Raw genomic sequence first — 22,544 nt, forward strand, 5'->3', positions numbered from 1 at the left:
TTGCAATCTATTTATGGGCATCATCGTTGTGGTATAGTTAAAACAAGAGTTCAGAGTTTCTAGAACTGTAGAGTTCGGCTACCCGATGATCTTTTGCTAGGGAAAATGCCAGTGTTTTATGCTCTTCACCTTCAGCCTTTACAAAAAGCCCTTGTTCCTAAAACACTGTGATCAAGTTAAAGCACAATCTGTCTCCTGCAGCACCTGCTGTGTTGTGTGCACGTGTGCATGTGAGTGTGCATTTGGATGCATGCCGGTGTCCATATACCCTTCACCTTTCTCTCCTTGAGGGAATTGAGCTTGAAATCTCTTTCTCTCCCCCCCCCCCCGTTTGCCATGCCTGCTGGCTGCTGCTATTGCTGCATGTGAGGGTGAGAGCATTGTTTGAATGATGAGGTTGGAATAGGTTAGATAGATCCTGGTGCCTCAAGAGAGGGAGAGGGCTGTTGACTCTCTCTCTCTCTCTCTCTCTCTCTTGCCGGCCCAGAAATCAGAACAGAAAGACAGAAAGTAGCTGCTGTCTTCACTGAACTCAAGGAGAGCAGAGAAGTTAGAAGATGGGGGAGGCTCATTGGATCACCAATTCCATATCCTTGCCAGCGCAAGGCTTTCCACTATGGCACATTTCCTAATGCCATAGGAGAACCTGCTGTGCTCCAAGAGGACTTACCTTTCACCCCCCCTTCCAGGGACATGGTTGTAAGTGGGGGTTGCAGCTGAGACCTGCCACCATGCTCAAGTTCCGAGTGGACCGTCGGGTCAGGTAGGATTTTCCAGGTGAAGCTGCAAAGCTGTAGAGGGAGGCAGCAGGGTCATGGCCTCTTTCTTCCTGTTTTGTGGGCTTGTGTCTCTCATATAATGACTCTGGGAACTTCATTTTGGTCGGTGACTGCTGCATTGCAGTGCTTGGGGTGGCAGATGCTTAACTCAGGAGTTTATGGAACAGGAACAGGCAAGGCAGCTGCTCAGGAGGAAATATTTAAGGAGGTTGTGGGGAAGTTGGCTTTCTTGCGTGAGTACTGAACCTTGAAAGCTGGAATGGGGGAGAAGGAGGTGGTTGGATGAGTGCCAGCAAGAGATGCAGAAGCCACACACAATTGCAAAAGATGCTGGAGGGAGAAGGAGTGAGGCTGAGAATAAAGGCAAACCTGCTTCTGGGTGAACTGATTAAAGAACCTTTCTGAATAAAGGCTGAAATCAAAAGTGTGCAGTGGCTAAAAAGAGTCTCACAGGCTATAACTGACCATGAACCATGGTCATGGTGGTTTTGGCAGCTCCAGGAAATTTAGTTTTCCTAAGGCTTTGTAGTATACCATGTGCTCAGATTAAGTCTCTCCCCACCATGCACCAGTTTAGAAACAAAATAGTATGTGAACGTAGAGTACCTTCCTTGTTACGCCAAAGAAGAATAATGATCAGGCAAATTTACACCATAGATGTACTCCACAGTAGCCGTGGAATATTAAAATGCATGCAAAAGTCCTACTAAATAATAAAAGCAGTCATGTAATTCGGCACCATCAATATACCTGGCTCATTACAACCTAATAAAAAAGTGAAGGCTCTGCCACCAGGATCTTACAGTTACAGATGCTTAGACTTTGTTGTAATGTGGAATAAAAATAGGTTAAAGCAAGAGTTTCTGATCTGACATTGTTGTGGAACACATTGCCTGTAGGTGCAAATCCTTATTCTTCTCTCCCCCCCGCCCCATTCTTTTACAGCTCTGATGCTGTCAAAGTCAAAAGTTTATGCCGGTCTTCCAACATGAAATATCCCCATCATTCTGCCTCTTTTATGTTTCATTGTCGGTCTTATATAGTCACTGGTTATGCTGTAACTCATTTTTGAACCTTGGTCACAGAATTGCTACTGTGTCATTTCTCCCCCCCCCCCCAATTTTTACTTTTTAAACATTCTATTTTGGGGCTTTTTGTTCATTTGTTTTCTTGATTGAAATACAATATTAAAACAATAATAGTGTTGGGCATAGAGCTGAGTCTTTAATTTGGGATACAAATTAATGAATTTTTTTTTTTTAGTTGGTAGGAACAAAACATAACGTGGAATCATGTACTGGCTATATGTAAAAAAATAAACCCTGCTGATGCTATTTCATGCTTTCTGGTAAAACTCTGCATACTTTAGGAGTTGGGGCTTAGACATAGTGCTGATTTATCTTACTCAAAACTTGAGTGTTCTGTTGATACAACACAGTTGCAATATATTCTTGGCTTGTGTGTTGTCATCATGCAAGGGGATGAACCATTTGGACAACCTAGCTACACCAATCTCTACTATGCACAGGTAAGGGAAGCGGGATTGCATACCCGTAGAAATAGATAATATGCAAGCCTTTAAGATGTTGTATTTGGCAGTGGAAGACTTCAAACTAGACCATCATTGTAGCCTTGGAGAAAGCTGCTTTATTCCCTTTGGACCTCAATTCCTGAGAGTAAATGAAGAATATCACCTCCCATGAGGCTTGGCTTATGGATCTTCTTTGCCTGATCTTAAACTTAATGTGGGCATCCTGTCTAACACTGACAAACACAAGGGAAATATATCCTGAATTACAAGGTGGTGGATTGCATATTCCTGTGAAGTACCAGAGGTAAAACCAGCTGTATATTAAGATTCCGAGAAGACCAGGAAGCTGAATCTTCATTTGAGTTACCCCTTCCTTGTCACTGTACCCTATGTCAACATCATCCCACCCCCCATCGCCCTGTTGGAGTGGACCGTTTGTCAGTGCTTGATGTGATCTCCCCACTGGGCGAGGCCCAGGGCAATTGCTCTAATCCTCCACACACAAAAAAGGCCTACATAAATGTTGAAGTGATATATAGATGAACAACCAATTTTTGCAGATCTCAATGTATATCTATTATAGCTGGTACTGCTAGAAAATTACTGAAAGATGAGCTTCTTTTCCCTTACCTGTTTGTAGCATGCAAAGTTGAAAATATCTACCACACACCTGTGAGGTGTGAAATATGTCACATTCAGATTCTACCCAACCATCTGTAGAGTCCCAGGTCTCCATAGTTTCTGAGCTCTTGAGCCCCATTTGGGACAGCACTCCACACTTTCCAGCTAGATAAGCTCACAAGCATCTTTAACCTCAGCCTGACCTATGATTTGCATATTGTCACATGCCTTATGATCCAAGTGCTACAGCCAATTCTATTACTGCACTTTGACATGGTAAATTTACTATCAGGTGACTTTGCCATGATACTTCAATGTCATGAATATTTCATTTGAAGGGACCCTCATTTGAGGCGATCTGATATTTGCCATCAAGGTCACCTTAGCTTTTATATACTTGTTTCCAAGGAAAAAAACGCAACTGATGAAGTTAATAACATGGCCACTGTTGGATATTACATTCTAGGTGCACTGTAGTATTACAAGAGCATTCGCTATCTTGATCCTTAATGATACTTCATACCATACAAATAAATGCCAAGATAATCCATAATTAAATTTAAAGCAAAAGCATAGAACATGAGTGCAGTATTTGATTGTGCTAATACTCCCTCGAGAGCCAGTGTGGTGTAGTGGTTAAGGTGCTGGACTACAACCTGGGAGACCAGGTTTTGAATCCCACACAGCCATGAAGCTGACTGGGTGACCTTGGGCCAGTCACTGCCTCTCAGCCTCAGAGGAAGGCAATGGTAAACCCCCTCTGAATACCACTTACCATGAAAACCCTATTTGTAGGGTCGCCATAAGTTGGAATTGACTTGAAGGCAGTCCATTTCCATTTTCAATACTCCCTCAGCCTATGACCTTAATAGTGGCAGAGCTCCTTAAATATGTCTGAGTCGTGCATGATAGTACAGTTGTGCAGAAGCACTATTTCATATTTCAGGAGGGGATTAGGGCAAATCTAGACACAATATGTATAGAACTCTGTCTCCTGTTCAAATCCAATGCCCACAGAAATGGTATAAGGCTAGGGAGAGAGAAATAAATAAGTAGAATCAGGCAGCAGCAGTAATAGTAGCAAACACACATACAAGTGGGAATGGCATCAGGACCCTGGACAGAAGCCAATGGAGCTGGAGGCAAGACTAAAAGTCAGCAGGCAGGTAGTGTTGTTCTAGCACTGTTCAGAAGCCAACTGAAGGCTGAAATAATGCCACGAGGAAGGTGTATAGGTTTGACATCACTACAATCAGCTTGTTACAAGGACAGTTCTTTGGTTCTGAAGTGCTTTCTCCACTAATGGGACTATTGTCTATGGGACTAATACAGTTGTAAAGGCAGGATGCCAGTTGACCAGGAAGCTTCTGGGGAAGGGGTAGGGTTGCCAGGTTCAATCCCTGAGACTGATCCTGTATTTTTAGGAGAAGAGAAAGTCAGCCAAGTGCAGGTGTTCTTGCAGCCCTGTAATGGGAAAAACCACAAGGTGGAATTCTCCCTCCCCCCTGCACAACTTTTAACTCCCTCCCCCCTGCACAACTTTGCTGGGCCTGGCAACCAAGAGGTCTTTTGTATCTTTAAAAGTTGTGCAGGAGGAAGGGACAATTGCCTGCTTTGAATGGAGTCATCCTCCCTCTGAAAGAGTAGGTCCATAGTCTGGGGGTGCTCCTAGATCCATCTTTGTCGCTACAGGCCCAGGTGACCTCTGTTGCTAGGAGTGCCTTTTACCAGCTTCGGCTGGTAAGACAGCTGCAGCCATTTCTGGACCGGGATAGCCTGACCACTGTTGTCCATGCACTGGTAACCTCCAGGCTGGATTACTGTAATGTGCTCTATGTGGGGCTGTCCTTGAGGTTGGTCCGGAAGCTGCAGCTGGTGCAAAATTCGGTGTTGAGACTGCTCACTGGGGTAGGGTATCACCAACATGTCACCCCACTGCTAAAAGAATTGCACTGGCTACCCATTTGCTACTGGGCCAAGTTCAAGGTTCTAGTTTTGGTGTACAAAGCCCTATACAGCTTGGGACCAGGATACCTGAAAGACCGTCTTGTCCCTTATATACCCAGTCAATCACTGCACTCTGCAGGTGAGGGCCTCCTGCAGATACCATCTTTATCAGGAGGTTCGTTCTGCACAATATAGGAAATGGACCTTTAGTGTGGTGGCACCTACCCTTTGGAATTCCCTCCCCTTAAATATTAGGCAGGCGCCATCTCTGCTATCTTTTTGGCGCCTTTTGAAGACTTTCCTCTTTCAACAAGCCTTTTAAGTTGAGACCTATCCCAATCTGCGTCTGTTGCTTGTTAATATGTTTTTATAATGTTTTTAACCCTTTTTTAAAACATGTTTTTAAAGCTTTTAAAAAAATGTTTTTAATGTTGTTTTATTATAATGTATTTTAAGTCTGTTTTTGAGATGTTTTAAAGTGGTTTTAGCGCTTCTGTTTGCTACTCTGGGCTCCTGCCAGAAGGAAGGGTGGGATATAAATAAATAAATAAATAAATAACATCTTTCTGCTCTTTCCTATGCATTAACAAGAAATGAAGCCTGAGTTTTGCTTGGGAAATGGAGTTGGAGGCAGGGGGCTCAGAGGATACATTGTTTGCTTTGGGGGGAGCTGCTATTATTATTGTTATTGCTATTGTTTAGTTGCTTGTTACCCAAAAGTATCCAAGCAATTTAAAACATTGTTAAGAACAAAAGTAAATATCATACCATAAAACAAAATAATAAAACAGCAACAACCACATATAGTCTCCATGTTTGTGTGCTCCACCATATTCACTGTATGCCCATAAATAACTAGATATTACAGAAATACCATCAGTCTTCAGCACTCTTTTAGTACATGGAAGTCAACCCTTCTCATAAGCTGCAAGTGGTCTGAAGGCTTTGTTGCAATCAGCAGTAGCGGCTCAGTTTTATGTTGATCTTGGGTTTGGATTCCTAACCACAACTGGCTTTGGGAAAAGGGTAGAGGGTACTGTGGTTGATCTTGCCACTCCACAAACATTTAATAGAAAAAATGTTATCAAATACAGAAAAAACAACCAATTCACTGAAAGCAGAGCCAAGTTTAGCAGGAATGGCTACTTTGGCTTTAAAAAGTGAAACTTTCTAAAAAAAACACAGTTCCTGGTCTTAAGGAGTAGATTTATATGTTTGGAATACATTGCAATGCCTTCATAACCTCACGAGGAAGGATTTGTTTCAGAAACCAGTGATGAGGTGTGGCCCCCGAGGGTGATAGGGAGGGGCACCTACTGCTAAGTTGTTCAGTCTGGGGAGGGGTGCAGACTCCACAGTAAAACCTGGGGACATAAGCAGAAGGGGATAGCTTTCCACCCCCCCCTCCGTGAGCTTCTTAGCCAGAGAGAATATGGGAGCCTGACCTGAAAAAGTTGGTCATCATTTCACTGAGACGTCGTTTCTTTCATTTATATATACACTTCACACATGGAGGAGTTTGCTCATATCTCACTGATAACTGCATTTAGGCTTGGGAAAGAATCTCAGTCCAAATTGTCTAGAGACCTTGGATTTCTTTGCCATCCTGGTGTGGTTTAGATACTGGTTTTGCAGGAATCTTTCTCCAGTGTCCTTCATTTCTGGACCTGGGTTGCCAAGTCTTTGCACTAAGATGATGGCTGTCCATGTAAAAGCTTAGATGATTCATGGAAAAAGGATGCAGTGGGAGGAAGATTGCCTTTATGCAAGTGACAAAGTGCACCATGATGAACAAACTTGTGATTTGTTCTTGTGTAGTTCAGATTCATCATGCACACATTCAGCTCATTAAATCAGGGCAAAAACACACCAATTAGGCCTTATTTATTCTAGGGTTAAGGAAGGGTGGAATTAAAGCCTGTTTTTTGTAAACAGGCACAGAGAAGTAATAAAGCTCAACAGACCAAGATAACAGGATTTGTTCTAATTAAAATCTGTGTCCGGAAAAGTACATTATAGAGGACTGCTGCCTTGATTTGTTTTGGCTTCTGTAATTTAATATTTTTATTTTAGCCAGTACACTGCAATACTATTTGTAAAAGCACTAAAAGCTTATGTGGTAGGGCTTGTTGTTGGAGATGTCTGTTGTTCAAGGTTGGAGATCTCTCTCTCTCTCTCTCTCTCTCTCTCTCTCTCTCTCACACACACACACACACACACACACACACACACACACACTGTATGTGTGTATCTTCCCTGCATACCGTGAACTTAGCACATAAGAGAGAAGGGTATTCCAAACCTTCTCATCTGGTTTGCTCATTTAATGCATGGACATTGGCTCATTTAGAGGAATATTCAAAAATAAGGCTTCCTCCCACTTGCATTCTCAAGTGGTACTATCCAGAATTGTTTCTCCTCTCATTCTGCTTAATGTGAAAATTGTCTCTTAACTTTAACTAGTTAGCCCTCTGAAAGGCAATATTTGTTTACTAATTTTTTTCCCTTTGGGCCCAAGAACAGTTGCACCAACGTAGTTTGTGAGGTGCAGTTCTAGGTCACTGTCATAAATGACAAGCAATGCCCACTCAGATATAAATTTTGTGTGTGTGTGTGTGTGGAGAGAGAGAAGGGGGCACTTATTCGTGAATGGATCATGATGTGAAATGTTATGAATTTTAACACTGCAGTTGCTACTTGGAACACATTACTAGTGCAAGCTTCTATCTTCTTTTGCATGTGCTTTAAAGCAGTACCATTCAGATGTAGTTTGCAATGTTTAAACACATGAATTTTCAAAATGTTTAATTGGCAGAAGATTTGTTGATTGTTATAAAGCACTATTTCCATATTTCTGTCAGCAAATGGTGGCCATTTTAGCCCTTGAGCAGCTTTCAAAAACAGGCTGTGTAGTCCTGATGTCTCATTAATGTGCATGCATGAAAAGGGCTGTATTAATATTCTCTCACCACTGTAATATGCTTTGAATATCAGGTGTGGAACGATGATGTCTCCAACTAAATTACATTTGCTGTTTGTGAAAAGTTTAATTATGTGTGCTTCTGGGTATAGTTAAACAACTGTGACAGAGCTTGGGCCCACGAGCAAGTTTTCATTCTGAGTGGCAGGGTGAAATTCACAGGTTGTTGAACTCATGGTTTGTATCCTGGTGCCTGCACAAGCCCTTCATTGGTGTATTTTATGTATGCAGCTTCCTTTTCATTAAAGCTATCAAATGCTGTTTATACCAGATAGTGCCAGATCTGTATGGAGAAAACTCTATGGAGGCTGAGATATGCCTCCACAGAAGTTTATGATAAGATGGGCAGGTGCTGTGATGGCAAAGCTCCCGAAATTGTGCAGTTGCATAGAACTGTTTTGTATATTACTTGTTCACTCCTATGAAGCAGCCTGTATATTGTATTAGACTGTTACTTCTAAGCTAGGCTCAAAGACAGATTGTAGTTTCCATCTCTGACATGAATAAGGGGGAAATATAAGCATTTCTATACAGTACCTGTTAACAGAAGTAGAAATGGGAGTGCCTGTTTTTACTGTCACAATTGATCACTGGGCCAGGTGTAATAATATAAGGGCCAGGAGTTAGAAAGGGCCTTTTCACACCCTATCACTCCGTCTAGATGTGAAATCAGGTGGCGAATGCAAAATGGGGCCACTAAAAAATGAGTAGGAAGTATGGAATGGAAGGGAGCAACCCCACCCCCAAATGGCCCAATGAGGACTGAGTGTACTCAGTGGCCATGAAATGTGGAGTCTCAGCTGGAAAAGAAAAGTTGGAAACTGGGAAGGAGGAGTGGCATGTCCTATTGGCTCTCCTTATCACACATAGCATTCTGGAGGAAGGCATGACTGCCAGGCAGGAACCTCTGACAGATGCACTTTTGATAGGAGGTGAGGGATTTATGATGAAACACTTGTTCTTGAGAGTATAGGTAAGATGCTCTGGGTTGTATCCAACTAAATTCTATTCAGAGTAGACTTGTTGAAATTAATTGACCTAAGTTAGCTGTGTCCATTAATTTCTGTGGGTCCACTCTAAGTAGGAGTAACATTGGATATGACCCTTTAAGTGCACACTTAAAAATGTAAAGAGAGAATACAACAAATACACTTGCAGGCATGTCTATCGTACAGGTGTGCTCTTCAGCAGTACATGGAGGTTGCTACAAAACAACCTGGCTCAAAGATAGAGAATTTCTTCAGTTTGGAGCCCTATGTGCACTATTTATTTAAAGCAATATCATATCACTTGAAAGTCACAGCTTCACTAAAAGATTCCTGGGAACTGTAGTTTGTTCAGGATGCTGAGAATTGTTAGGAGACCCCCTATTCCCCTCACAAAGCTACAATTCCCAAAGTGGTTTACCAGTCAATCCCTCTCCACAGGGAACTCTGTTTTGTTGAATCAACATGAATATCTCATACAGTTATGTATAAAGGTATATTTCATTTTCTATATTTTCTATTTGTTTACCCAATTCATTTGACTGTTAATATATTGCTATTGCTTTGCTGATATACTACTACTACTACTACTGCTACTACTACTATACTACTACTGATAATAATAATAATCAGCTATATGCCTTCACCTGTTTTTCCCCCTTTTTTAAAACCTTGTGTGGTATAATGATGGTTCTCTCCATTGAAATAACTAGTAATCAGTCATTTTAAAAATTCCTAATTAATAATTCAAAGTTAAATCCAAATAATAATTAATCAGTTAGAAATTAGGAATTAGTTAGTGATCAGCAAAAACTGCACATACAGGGAAGTATGGAGTAATGGGGAGTTTATTGACTTAAATGATGCCACAGATATGTATATCCACTGTGACCAAATGATTTCTAGATGCTGGGTGTTTATTCTGAAAAGTGGATTGTTTGGACAAGTTATTAATTTTGTGGTTAGGCTGGTCTTTGACTGTAATAAAGCAATTCAATTCAATTCAATTTTGTGGTAATGAATCCTCAGCCAACATGCTGAGGATAGGGCTACCCAATTAATGCATAGCCCATCTCATCTCTCTTTGTGTTTTTCCAGCCATAATGAAAGACGGAACACTTTTTTTCACCCAGTGACTGGCCAGATCCCAGAAGAGAACAACCAGTTTGACTTGCAAAGGTAGGTCTTCTCTGCCATTTTGGGCAGTGGTGGTACATGAAAGAGCAGGGAAGGCTTAAGGGTGCCACCAGAGAGCAAATGATGTTCTACTAGCCACAGAAATTCAACTCAAGAAAAAATGGCAAGGATTTGCTGTACAGCAACTTCTGATGCATGTGAAGGTGCATTTGCACCAGCCTTATGAGAGCCAGTGTAGTGTAGTGGTTAAGGTGTTGGACTACAACCTGGGAGACCAGGGTTCAAATTCCCACATAGCCATGAAGCTCACTGGGTGACCCTGGGCCAGTCACTGCCTCTCAGCCTCATGAAAACCCTATTCATAGGGTCACCATAAGTCAGAATCGACTTGAAGGCAGTACATTTACATTTATCCCTAACCTGGACCCCTCCAGATGTTTTGGATTGCAACTCCCCTCAGCCCAGCCAGCACACCTGGAGATCACCAGGTTGGGGAAGGCTGATTTACACAATGAAGATCCTTATCTTGTTGAAGCTGATGCAAAGATACTCCATTGTTTTCAATGAATTTTGACTGCACAGCAAAGCATGTGTCTTTATCTCATTGTACATATGACTGTGTTGTATGTAAGAAGTAAAGATACCAGAACAGATTTATTAATTTATTTATTTGGTGTGTATGGTTGCACATCAGCCAATATTATCTTGGCAACTTAGCAGCAAAAACGACAAAAGCAGAATATTCAAGATGCAATAATTAAAAACAACAAAAAGCGATAAAATGCAGCATAATGCTTTCCTTCTAGCAAAATATGCTAGGATAACATTCTTCCCCTCTTGTCTCTGAATTGTAGATCTGTCTTGGACATGTCACACAAATCAGGCAGCAAGCAGCCAGCAGCAGTCAATAGTGAATCATCCAATCATACCATGGTTTCAGAGGTGCCTCAGGAACGACCAAATGGCAGGGTATGCTTAGTGCAGCAGTGTGGCCTCTCATTGAGACTTTGGTTCTTTCCCCCCCCAATGTAGCAGTATTCTTCAATTAAAAGTTGCCCATGTTATTTAGGCCTCATGTTTCTTCTTCTGTGAAATGGGGACAGCAGGGGACTTGCCATTTGAAATCCTGTCAGATAAAGGACAAACATATCAGATTAAAAAACCTATTAAATGTTTTTAGATGTTCAAATGCCTTGAAATGTTTTGAGTTGATTTTTTAAATTGTGTTTAAATGCTTTTAAAATGTTTTTGTTTTATTTTTAATTGTATTGTTTTAGCTTGTTTAATGTTTGTCACCCTGGACTCCTCTGGGAGGAAGGGCAGGATAGAAATTTAATGAATCAATCAATAAAGTAAATAAATAAAGTCTGCTGTTACACCCCATGGAGGTCTTGTAGGAAATTTAATTTTTCAGCAGAAATAGTGAATATGGCCCAATTTGGGGTGAGTTGGAGGACATCGCTGTGGATTGGTTTAAGTCAGGGATGGGGAATCTGTGACACCCTCCAGATACTGTTGGATTCCAACTTCTGTCAGCTCCAGCCAGCCTGGCCTGTTGTCAGTGAAGATGGGAAATATAATCTAACAAAATATGGTGGCTGGGAAATAGGTTTCCCATCTCTGGTTTAAATGCTCCATCTCCTTGGTATGATGGGCTTTTTTTTTTTAATAATTTTTTTATTATTCAAATTTTCATAAAACAAACACAAACAAAATCAAACAACAAAAACAATACAACAAAAATAAAAAGAAGAACTTGACTTCCGATCTGTTACAGATCAGCTATAAGTATATAATATATATCAAACCTGTCTCCTAGAACATACGAAATTCACTTTTTTCCAAAGTCTATCTTAATTAATCGTCAAATCCCATTATCATCATTTCATTTTTTTCTTTCAACAAAAAGTCCAAAAGAGGCTTCCATTCCTTAAGAAATGTATCTGTCATTTTTTCTCTGAGAAGGCATGTCAATTTGTCCATCTCAACTAAATCCATTAATTTCAATAGCCATTCTTCCATTGTTGGTATTAATTCCATTTTCCACTTTTGTGCATATAATAATCTTGCTGCTGTAATCATATATAATATTATTCTTCCATATTTCTTTTCCTTTTGTTTATCCATAAAACCCAATAAAAAAAATTCTGGCTTTGACTGAATATTTACCTTTAAGATTCTTTGCATCATCCTACCTATCTGTGCCCAAAATAATTTTGCCTGTTTACACAACCACCACATATGATAAAAAGATCCTTCTTGTTGTTTACATTTCCAACATACATTAGAAACATTACTATACATTTTTGACAACTTTTCTGGAGTCATGTACCAATGATACATCATTTTATAAAAATTTTCTTTAAGATTATAGCATAATGTAAATTTCAAACCTTTTTTCCACATATTTTCCCATTGATCCATTTGTATATTATAACCAAAATTTTTTGCCCACTTGACCATACATTCTTTTACTTGTTCTTCTTCCATGTCCATTTTCAATAAAAATTTATACATTTTTGGGTATGATGGGCCTTTTTATGTACCAGTTGACAGTGTTCCATCAAACATCCCTCAGCCTAACAAATACTATGTTAGCTTGTACTATTCCTCTTGGAATTGATTGTGTTTTCTGAGTGATTTGTGCAAAGCTGTTGCTTGCTTTGGAGATACAGGTTCAGTAGCCTGCCTTCCAAAACCTCTCCCTTTCATTTCCAAAAGGCCTCACGCTCCTCCAGGAAGGGGATTGCTTTTGGGAAGCGCTCCAATTCCATGAAGAGGAATCCTAATGCTGCAGTGACCAAGAGTGGCTGGCTCTTCAAGCAGGTAAAACTCCTGTCCTCCATCGTATTGTCAGAGGGGAATCCATTGTTCCACCATCTTCCCTTCCTTTCCTTCTGGTATCACAACCCAGACTGCACCTGCCAGAACGTTAAGGAGGTGCTTCTTGCAGAGCTATGCCATTTCTTCCTCCATCACATAGTCTTCCTCAGAAAATTATGGAGTGAGCTACAAAGGTGCCTAATCATCTATCCATCCATGTAACCCAGGGATGGGGAACTTGTGACCCTCCAGAAGTTGTGGGACGACAACTCTCATGATCTTTAACCATTGGCTATGCTGGCTGAGCCTAATGGGAGTTGGAGTCCAGCAACATCTAAAGGGCCACAGGTTCCCCTATCCTTGATGTAACCAAATCTTTTCTTCAACAAGGACTCCATGTAAAATGCTGGAGTATTTGATATTCACTCCATTTGGATTCTTGTCCAGGGTATCTCCCCCCCTCTCCCCCCCCCTCTCTCTCTCACACACCTGAAAATACTGGGTATTTCTATCCTGCCTTGTACCATGTCAGGATCTCATAATGAGTTCAAACATCTTTTGCATTTCTGTCACACCCTACGTGGAAGTCCCCTAAAGAATTCCACCGATTCCTTGCTTCTGCTGAAGATTGGTACCAGCTGTGCATTTTTTAGACTTCTGAAACTTTATTGTAGTAGTGCTGTGCCTGTTGTGGCCTTTATTTTCTTTCAACATCTCTTTACAGGCCAGCTCTGGTGTGAAGCAATGGAATAAGCGCTGGTTTGTACTGGTGGACCGCTGCCTTTTCTACTACAAAGGTATGTAACAGAACCAAAGTCTGAAGTGTAGGCACTTAGAGGAATTCCCAGGTGCCAAAAATAGTTTGAAATTAAAGTCAGGAATTATGCCTGTATTTTAGTTAAGCGCAGCTAGATCTTGCCTTCTTCTCCATGCTATGTCTGGTCCTTTCCCATTGTAGTCAAATGACATATTCTTATTTATTTATTTATTTATTTATTTTATTTTATTTATATACCGCCCTAAGCCCGAAGGCTCTCTGGGCGGTGTACATAAAAGGTAAAAGCAAGCACAATATATAAATACAATAAATACAATAACTCAAGAAACAAAAACACACAAACAATACGAAAACCAAACAACATCCAGAATACAACATAGTAATAAAATACTGTAAAAATACACTTTAAAATGCCTGGGAGTATAAAAAGGTTTTCACCTGGCGCCGAAAAGATAGCAGCGTCGGCGCCAGGCGCACCTCATCAGAGAGACCATTCCATAGTTCGGGAGCCACAACCGAAAAGGCCCTATTTCTAGTCACCATCCTCCGAGCTTCTTGATGGGATGGTACTCGGAGGAGGGCCTTAGATGTTGAGCGCAGAGTACGGGTAGTTTCATATTGGGAGAGGCGCTCCACCAGGTATTGCGGTCCCATGCCGTGTAAGGCTTTATAGGTCAAAACCAGCACTTTGAATTTAGCCCGGAAACAAATAGGAAGCCAGTGCAGACGGGCCAAAACAGGTGTTATATGAGCGGACCTTCTGGTCCGCGTCAACAATCTGGCCGCTGCATTCTGGACTAACTGTAGTTTCCGAACTATCTTCAAGGGCAGCCCAACGTAGAACGCATTGCAGTAGTCCTATCTAGAAGTTACCAGAGCATGAACGACTGAGGCGATGTAGTGCTTTAGTGGTCTGACAAATCAAGCAACATCCCCATAATTGCATAATGGAAGGAGGCAAGCCTTGCTTCAGGGGATAGTGTTGCTGCAGAGGAGTAGTCAGGTTCGTTTTTGACCTGTGGGAGCAATGTGGGCATTTGAACTAGTAAGCATTGGCACAAAAGTGGTTTCCAGCATGTCTCGTAGTGATGTCATGAGTACAACCAATAGGTGCCTGTGATACTAGCAAAACCACCTTTCACACAATGAAACACACATAACATTCATTGTTGCTGGGCCAAAAAAGTGTCATTTCCCAGCAAGTAGGGTTCATGATTTGAGTGTTTGTAAATGGCACAGTGACAGCAGTACAATCCCCTGGGTGATTCATGGCTTTTGGGAGGATTCTTTCCCCCTTCCACCCACACCTCTGTCCATCCTCCTGTGACTTTTCTACAGACTGTTGGCTGTCTCTTTTCAAGTTGTCCCATTTGCTGAGGAAATCTCAGCGTAAAACGAATCTCAGCAAACAGATAGAGACAATCTTATGGGGAACCTGAGAGTTGGTTGCCTCTACTGAATGTTTAGTTGTTTCTTTCTGTCAGAAGAAGTGGACAAATGGGTGAAAGTTTCTGGTATGTGCTTAAAACTAATGTGTGCAGCAAGACTTAATTTGACAATTAATGTGCTGAGACATCCTATACTGAGTGTATAGCCTTTGATATTTCTGGCATTAGCATGGCACTTTGCAGCTTTAAGAGAAGGTTACACATGAAGCAGAAAATGTTTGTTAGTAAACTCCATCTCTCCCTCTCTCCCTGCATTATGGTAACATCTAAGGCAAGCAGTGCAATGATAAGCTATGCAAGGAAATGTATATGTCATGATATCTCTGATGGCCAGACGTGGTACAGCTGTTCCCTTATTTCTCTGGAACAGATAGCCTGGATCTTTGGATATTTCCTCCACAGAGTAGAGCACACACATGCACACAAAACACATGTGCGCACGCATGTGTGCACACACACATACACACACAAAGCCTTTCTGTAAATCATGCTTTTCTCTGGAAAAGACTAATACTAGCCTCATCAGGTCAAAGTTCAATGGGATTAAGTAGTAATGATGGAGCAAAAGAGGCTGAAGAGGCATGTGAGGGCTTCACATATAAAATGTGGGTCTCCATAGTCCATGAGGTGAATTCCAGTCTTTGGGTGTCTAGAAAATGTCCAGTGAGAATTCGGAATTTTAGTGCACTTTTGTCTTCAACAACTCTGTGTGGGTGGGTGGGTGGATGGGTGGATGGATGGATGGGTGGGTGGGTGGATGGGTGGGTGGATGGGTGGGTGGGTGGATGGGTGGATGGATGGGTGGATGGATGGATGGGTGGGTGGATGGGTGGGTGGGGAACCTGCTATGGCCCTCCTGATGTTGTTGGATTCCAACTCTCATCAGCCCCAGCCAGCATGACAAATGGTCAGAGACTATGGGAGTAGTAGTCCAACAACATCTGGAGGGTCACAGGTTCTCCAACTCGGATACATTGATACATACATGTGTGTGTGTGTGCATATATATTATGGCTTTTTTGTGACAGTACTCACTGGTGCAGAGTGCTGGCACCTCTTTTTTTGCTCCCCATGGCAGCCATTTTGTGCTGGCACCCACAGCACTTTTATCAAGAGATGTGTACTAGCACCTCACTTTTATATATATATATAAAAAAAGCTCTGTCTGTCTGTGTGTATGGATGCCTTACAACCTTTGGTTCTCAGGAACCTGCTGTCTGAACTCTTCTCTGGCTGTGTATCTAGAAGGCAGGCATGAATAATTAACTAGACAGTATTGTGAGTGGTAAATGTAACAGATATGTGTGAGAGAGTGCTCGCCGATCTGAGACAGAGAGAATAGCAGGCACAGATAGGGAAGGGAGCCAACATCCACAGGTAGTTAGATGTATAGGCACAGCATTTCCATCTCACTCTGGGCAATTGTTGCTCTCAATACTCTAGTTCTTATTTTGACAGCAAGGAGAGGCCTTGGTGGTTTCTTGCTCTCTAATGGGGATGAAGAAGCCCATTTATATGAGATCCTCCACTGCGACAGCATCTCTAGCTAGTTAGCTGAGAGAAGGGGATTCTCTTACCTGTCTAATTATTTGGTCTCCTACCTTCTTTCCTGCAGATGAGAAGGAGGAAAGCATCTTGGGCAGCATTCCACTTCTCAGCTTCCGGGTCGCAGCTGTCCAGCCAACAGACAACATCAGTAGGAAATACACCTTTAAGGTCAGTATATGGCTAGGGCTCTCATGGCAATAGCATGGTGTTCTCGGATGTGCAGCTAGAAGTGTGGTCGAGGAGTTGGAAGCTGCTCTGCTCTAGATGGTAGGAACAGAAATGGGTCTTAGGCTAATAGCACTGCACTATAGCGATTATGCTCTTAGTTGCAGCTGCTCTAGTGGCTGATGCTCTAAGCTGTCTTGAATTTGGTCCTTAAAGGCGATCAGGTTGCTGGAGAGTATATGGAGAGGTGTTAGTGCCACTGCTTGTGGCTGCATTGAAGGTCTAAAGTAGTTTTACCCAACCTGGTGTCCCCCAGATATTTTGGACTACAACTCCCACTATTCCTGACCATTGGCCAAGCTGGCTGGGGCTCATAGGAGTTGTAGTCCAAAACATCTGGAGAGCACCAGGTTGGAGAAGGATGGTGAAAAATTAAGGTTTAGGCCAATGTTAAGCTAAAGGAAGCCCGACTTTGCCTACTTGTGATAATTCTACTGCTAGAGTTGTTTTCAAACTGTCTGTCTTGGATCCTGCCCCAAAACTAACAATAGGTGCCCCCCCAGTCCCGGTCTGAATCAGAGTACATAGAGGGGATCATGACATTGTCTGTCAGTTTGCCTCTTTAAAATCAGGAAATAAATATTTGAGTGATTATCACAGCAACATAAAGCATCCCCTGCTCAACAATGTTTGGCAGCTTTTCCCCTGCTGGGGCTCCTGTGCCTTTAACAGCTGTATAACAGTGTAACACTCTGGTCTGCACATTCACTAGTGCAGTCAAGATCAGGGCTAAATTCTTGGAAATCTCCAGGAAGATTAGCAGGTGAAATCTAATCAGGGTAGAATAGGGACAAACAGTAAGATTTTGACCAGGAGAGGTAATTGTGCTTGCTTGTGATGCTGTTGCCTTAGCCTGGGTGCTCAGATGTAAAAAGAGAGGGTGTTAAATCAGCTACTTTCCTTCTCTTCTCCATCCTTCCCAAGCTCTCTTCTGCCCTAGACTCTTTCTATGCTACCAGAGAGCTCTGGGATTGATCCTCCTTGGCTGCTGCCTGGCTGGCCTGTGAACAACTATCTATAGGTCTGACAGGGACACCGCTCCCAACAATCCAGACTTCCAGGAAACAGAAAAATGAAATGAAATGGACTGCCTTCAAGTCGATCCCGACTTATGGCGACTCTATGAATAGGGTTTTCATGGTAAGCGGTATTCAGAGGTGGTTTACCATTGCCTTCCTCTGAAGCTGAGAGGCAGTGACTGGGCCAGGGCCACCCAGTGAGCTTCATAGCTGTATGGGGATTCAAACCCTAGTCTCCCAGGTCATAATCCAACACTCTAACCAATACACCACACTGGCTGTCCCAGAAAACAGAAGGGGTATGTCAATTGTTCCAGCAACAGAGCCATGCTTTGTTATCATCTTGCTCTCCCTTTCTGCTAGCCTTGATTTTGGCTATACTGGGCATTGTTGTTCCCAAGCTGGCATTGGCATGCATCCTGTGCCCTGACGCATCATGAAGGCGGATTTCCACCTGATTGTCAGCCCAGATCAGGGCACTATGCTGAGATTTCCAACAAAGATACAAATGGATGCAAGGCTAGACTGGCAGCAAAAAACGTTTTTGTTCCTCTTGTTTTAAATTATTTTTAATTTGAGATTGAAGGTCTTAACTCTGCTCTTTGTTTTTAATGCTTTAATTCTCTTACTGCATACATTGGATTTTGGTATTTTCTTTCCTTGGGGGCCCTTGTGAGGGGTCAAAACTGGTATAAAAATGTTTACCAAATAAATATAAATAAACATATTCAGCAGGATTTTTCCTGGATTGTACCACTGCAGGCAGCAGTTGCAGGTTATATGTCTGAATGCTTCTTCTGTCTATCAAATTCTCCCTGCATGTGGAAAGCTAACATATCAGTGGGAAGAGCTGAATCTAACCTTCTCACTGATGCCCTTGTTTTTCTATGTGAAGACAGCACTTCCCATGGGATAGTGTTGAAATGTGCAGTTGTTCAGTTGCAACCCGAAGTTGTTGTTGCTGTTGTTGTTATTATTTATATTTATATCCTGCCCTTCCTCCCAGTAGGAGCTGAGGGCGGCAAACAAAAACACTCTAAAACATAATAAAAACAGATATTAAAATATATTAAAACAAAACATCTTTAAAAACATATTAAACAAAACATCTATAAAAACATATTTTAAAAAAAGCTTTAAAAACATCTTCAAAAGCAATTCCAGCACAGTTGCAGACTGGGATAAGGTCTCTCCTTGAAAGGCTTGTTGAAAGTTGAAGCTCTTCAGTAGGTGCCGAAAAGATAACAGAGATGGCGTTTGTCTAATATTTAAGGGGAGGGAATTCCAAAGGGTAGGTGCTGCTACACTAAAGGTACATTTCCTATGTTGTGTGGAATGAACCTGCTGATAAGATGGTATCCGCAGGAGGCCCTCACCTGCAAAGCATAGTGACTGACTGGGTATATAAGGCGTAAGATGATCTTTCAGGTATCCTGGTCCCAAGCTGTATAGAGCTTTGTACACCAAAACCAGGACCTTGAACTTAGCCCAGTAGTACAGCCCAGCAGTAAATGTTTTGCCACTTGTTTTTTGTGGCTGCATGAACAACCTCAAACTTACTAATAGACATAGAGTAGATCAATCCAAACTAGAAAGTAAAGCCAAGGGTTCAGCATCAACAGAGTGCAGACTTTTTAGAGAGTTCCAAAAGGCTGTTTGGACTTGATAAAGATCAGTTTCAGACTGGGCCATATCCAGCAGGTGGACGATGAACTGGAATAATCAAGGCACTGGGGAATCTCTGTCTCATCCTGTGTAGCCTTCAGGTCCCTCTGGGCTTGCATTGGGCTCTTTGGACACTGCAGGCCCACTCTATGCTCTCAGGATTCAGGTGTCTGAAAGAAAGAAAAGGGATGGCCCCATCCACTCTTTGTTCATGCTCTGCCCACCATGTTATGCTCCCCCCAAGTGACTTTTTCCAGGGGACAAAAGCCCTTCCTGCTGTAAAGATCCAGCCAAGGACTCTATCTTGACATCATCATAAAATAAAAAATTGCATAGATGGCAACATCTGAGATTTCTTTCTTTACAGGTGTTATGCCAATGATTTAAAAATGCCATCTATCTGTAAAACTACACAGTTCTTATTCTTCATTCCCAAAAGTGAGCTTAGTAACACTTTTTCTTTCATGGCCACGAGTTCCCAAAGTTCCTTTAACCACTTGGGTATTTCAATTTTTAAATCTTCCTGTGCTTTGAAGTGGCTAAGAGACTGATATGTGAACCTGGAAGCACCCAGTTCAAATTTCACTTCGGCTGTGAATTCATCAGGTGGCTTCAGGCACAGTATTCTTCTCTTATCCTCAGCCTGCCATCTATGGTATATGGGAGTGATCATTCTGACCTGCTGCCTTTCATGGTTGTTGTAAGGATTGCTGAGATGTGTATGAAATGCACCGAATTTTTGCTATTTCTGCTACTGCTAATGACACTGATGATGGAACACGATGCTGGGGAGGTTATGGGCCTTAAATGAAGCGAGAGGAAACCTAAGGCCCTCCCAGGTGCTGAACTACAACTCCCATCATCTCTGACCATGAGCCATGTTGGCTAGGGCTGATGGGAGCCAGAGTCCAGTAGCTCCTGGAAGGCACAGGTTTCCCATCCCTGTCTTAAAGCGTTCCACCAGGAAATAATGAGCAGCACCCTCCGTGGCGCAGAGTGGTAAGCGGTGGTAACGCAGCTGAAGCTCTGCTCATGGCCGGAGTTCGATTCCAACAGAAGGAGGAAGTCAAATCTCCGGTAAAAGGGGTCGAGGTCCACTCAGCCTTCCATCCATCTGTGGTCGGTAAAATGAGTACCCGGCATTCACTGGGGCATAAAGAAAGGCCGGGGAAGGAACTGGCAATCCCACACCATATAAATGGTCTGCCTAGTAAACGTCGCAAGATGTCACCCTAAGAGTCGGAAACAACTTGCACTATAAGTGCGGGGACACCTTTACTTTTAATTAAGAGGTACCATTTCCCATTTCCCATTGGAAGCTGTTCTCTCGTAGAAGTCTCTTGTGACGCTGGTGGGCTGATTTGCAGTGGTGTTTAGACACAAAAGGCAGCTGCTGCAGAAGAATAAGAAGAATCATATATACGTACATGTAATTGTGATTAACAGAACAGAGGTTTTTATTTTACTAGCAAAACTTTTCGGCTTCCGCCTTCATCAGCAGCTAACATTCAAATGCTGCTACCAAGGCAGCAGTTGTAGAGCTTTGAGGATGGAATGCTCAGAAGGGCTTCATTTGCAGAAGCTAAGTAAGGGTTGTACTGTCCTCCATGTGGTGCACACAGTTCCAGGTGGTCCCTACAGAGCTGCCTGAGGGAGCCCTTCACACCCTCTGAATAATAGCATTGCTGCAGAGGGAGGACTGGCCAGAAGGGAAGAGCATGGCAGCTAAAGTACATTATTTCTGGATGTTTCACTATAAGTCCCTCAAGCTTGCTGTAGGGACTCTGGGGCTGTCCCTGAGCCTTGGCCTCTCAGGAAAGCATGTCTTGTTGACTGACATATTTACTATAGAGGCTGTCTATACAAGCGAGAAAATGTTAAAGAGCCACAGGAGCATTTCCTGTTCCCATTGATCAAACCCTGACCCTGCAAATAGTAGTTGGATAGTTGGTCAGACAAAAGGCTGGAAACTGGAGCCTCACTGGGCTTGCGGAGAGCTGCACAGTGGGAGGAGGGACCCTTTGCCTACATTTGAAGCATTTCAAACTATTTTGCACCTATTCTGTACATTTTTGCAAACAGGATTTTTATTTTATATTATTTATTTTAAAAGGGTTAATTGTGGTATGGTATTTTTGAGTGGTGGGGAAAGGATGCTTTGCCAGAGTTAGCCCATTATTCCCCCCCTTTTAAAGAGCTAACAAGTGCTCATGCAGTATAGTGACCTTTAGACTGTTAAAAAGAATGTTGCCTCCCTGCTGCCCAAATTGCATAGGACAGGAAATGGTATGTGAAAATGTATCTGATTTATCTATTACATTTGTATGTTTTTCCTTCTTCCATTGAGCGCAAGGTAGCCTTCATGATTAGAGATGGCAGCTTTTCCATGTGAGGCTCATGACTGGAGTGTGGATTTGAATCCAGGTCTCCCTGGTCCAAGTACTACAGTCTATCCTAGCCTTTCTCAGCCTGGTGCTCTCTAAAAGTTTTTGGTTACAACTCCAATCAGTCCCAGCCAACACAGCCATGGTGGCTGGGGCTGATGGGAGTTGTAGTCCAAAACATCTGGCAGATAGCTAGTTGGGGAAGGCTGCTGTGACCAATACACCACAGAGACTCAGCTGCATGCATACTATCTAGCGGGTGGCTGTATTTTACCAATATGAGAGGTGATAAAGGCATGCAGCGGATCTAATGAGAAAGCAGCCATTACCTCTTTATTAGGGATCGTGCCTGTTTTGAGTTCTTTTCTTTTTAAATTAAGACAGCAAACTTGGGAAAGGCAGCATCACTAGTAAATTGCCCTGTTGGCAGTGCTATAATTCAGTCTCAGTTGGGTAAGAGGCTTTCCTTTTCTGTCTCCCTGTACAGCTACTTTCAACTAGAGTGTTTAAGAAAGGCAATAAATTGTAATTTGCGTAGCGGTTAATTAGTTTCCACTTGTCGGATTTCCACAGTGTGAGGGATGTGACTGTAAAGGAGCAGTGAACAGAAGATGTGAAATGCAGGGACGGGGCTCCTGCAGAGGTGGAGCAAATGTAGGCTGCCTGGATTTTC

General features: G+C 42.4%; 1 protein-coding gene across 2 annotated transcripts in view; it reads left to right on the forward strand.

Annotated features, from left to right (window-relative positions):
* Positions 1 to 22,544, forward strand: part of PLEKHA6 (pleckstrin homology domain containing A6) — a 283,503-nt gene that overhangs the window by 184,598 nt on the left and 76,361 nt on the right. For both annotated transcript variants that reach the window (XM_061632214.1, XM_061632215.1), the window contains exons 4-8: positions 9,943 to 10,023; positions 10,836 to 10,950; positions 12,703 to 12,807; positions 13,529 to 13,601; positions 16,646 to 16,746. In XM_061632214.1, coding sequence (XP_061488198.1) covers positions 9,943 to 10,023; positions 10,836 to 10,950; positions 12,703 to 12,807; positions 13,529 to 13,601; positions 16,646 to 16,746 — 475 coding nt within the window. The remainder of the gene's footprint in view (positions 1 to 9,942; positions 10,024 to 10,835; positions 10,951 to 12,702; positions 12,808 to 13,528; positions 13,602 to 16,645; positions 16,747 to 22,544) is intronic.

The sequence above is a fragment of the Rhineura floridana genome, chromosome 6 (assembly GCF_030035675.1).
Source record: "Rhineura floridana isolate rRhiFlo1 chromosome 6, rRhiFlo1.hap2, whole genome shotgun sequence".
NCBI lineage: Eukaryota > Metazoa > Chordata > Lepidosauria > Squamata > Rhineuridae > Rhineura > Rhineura floridana.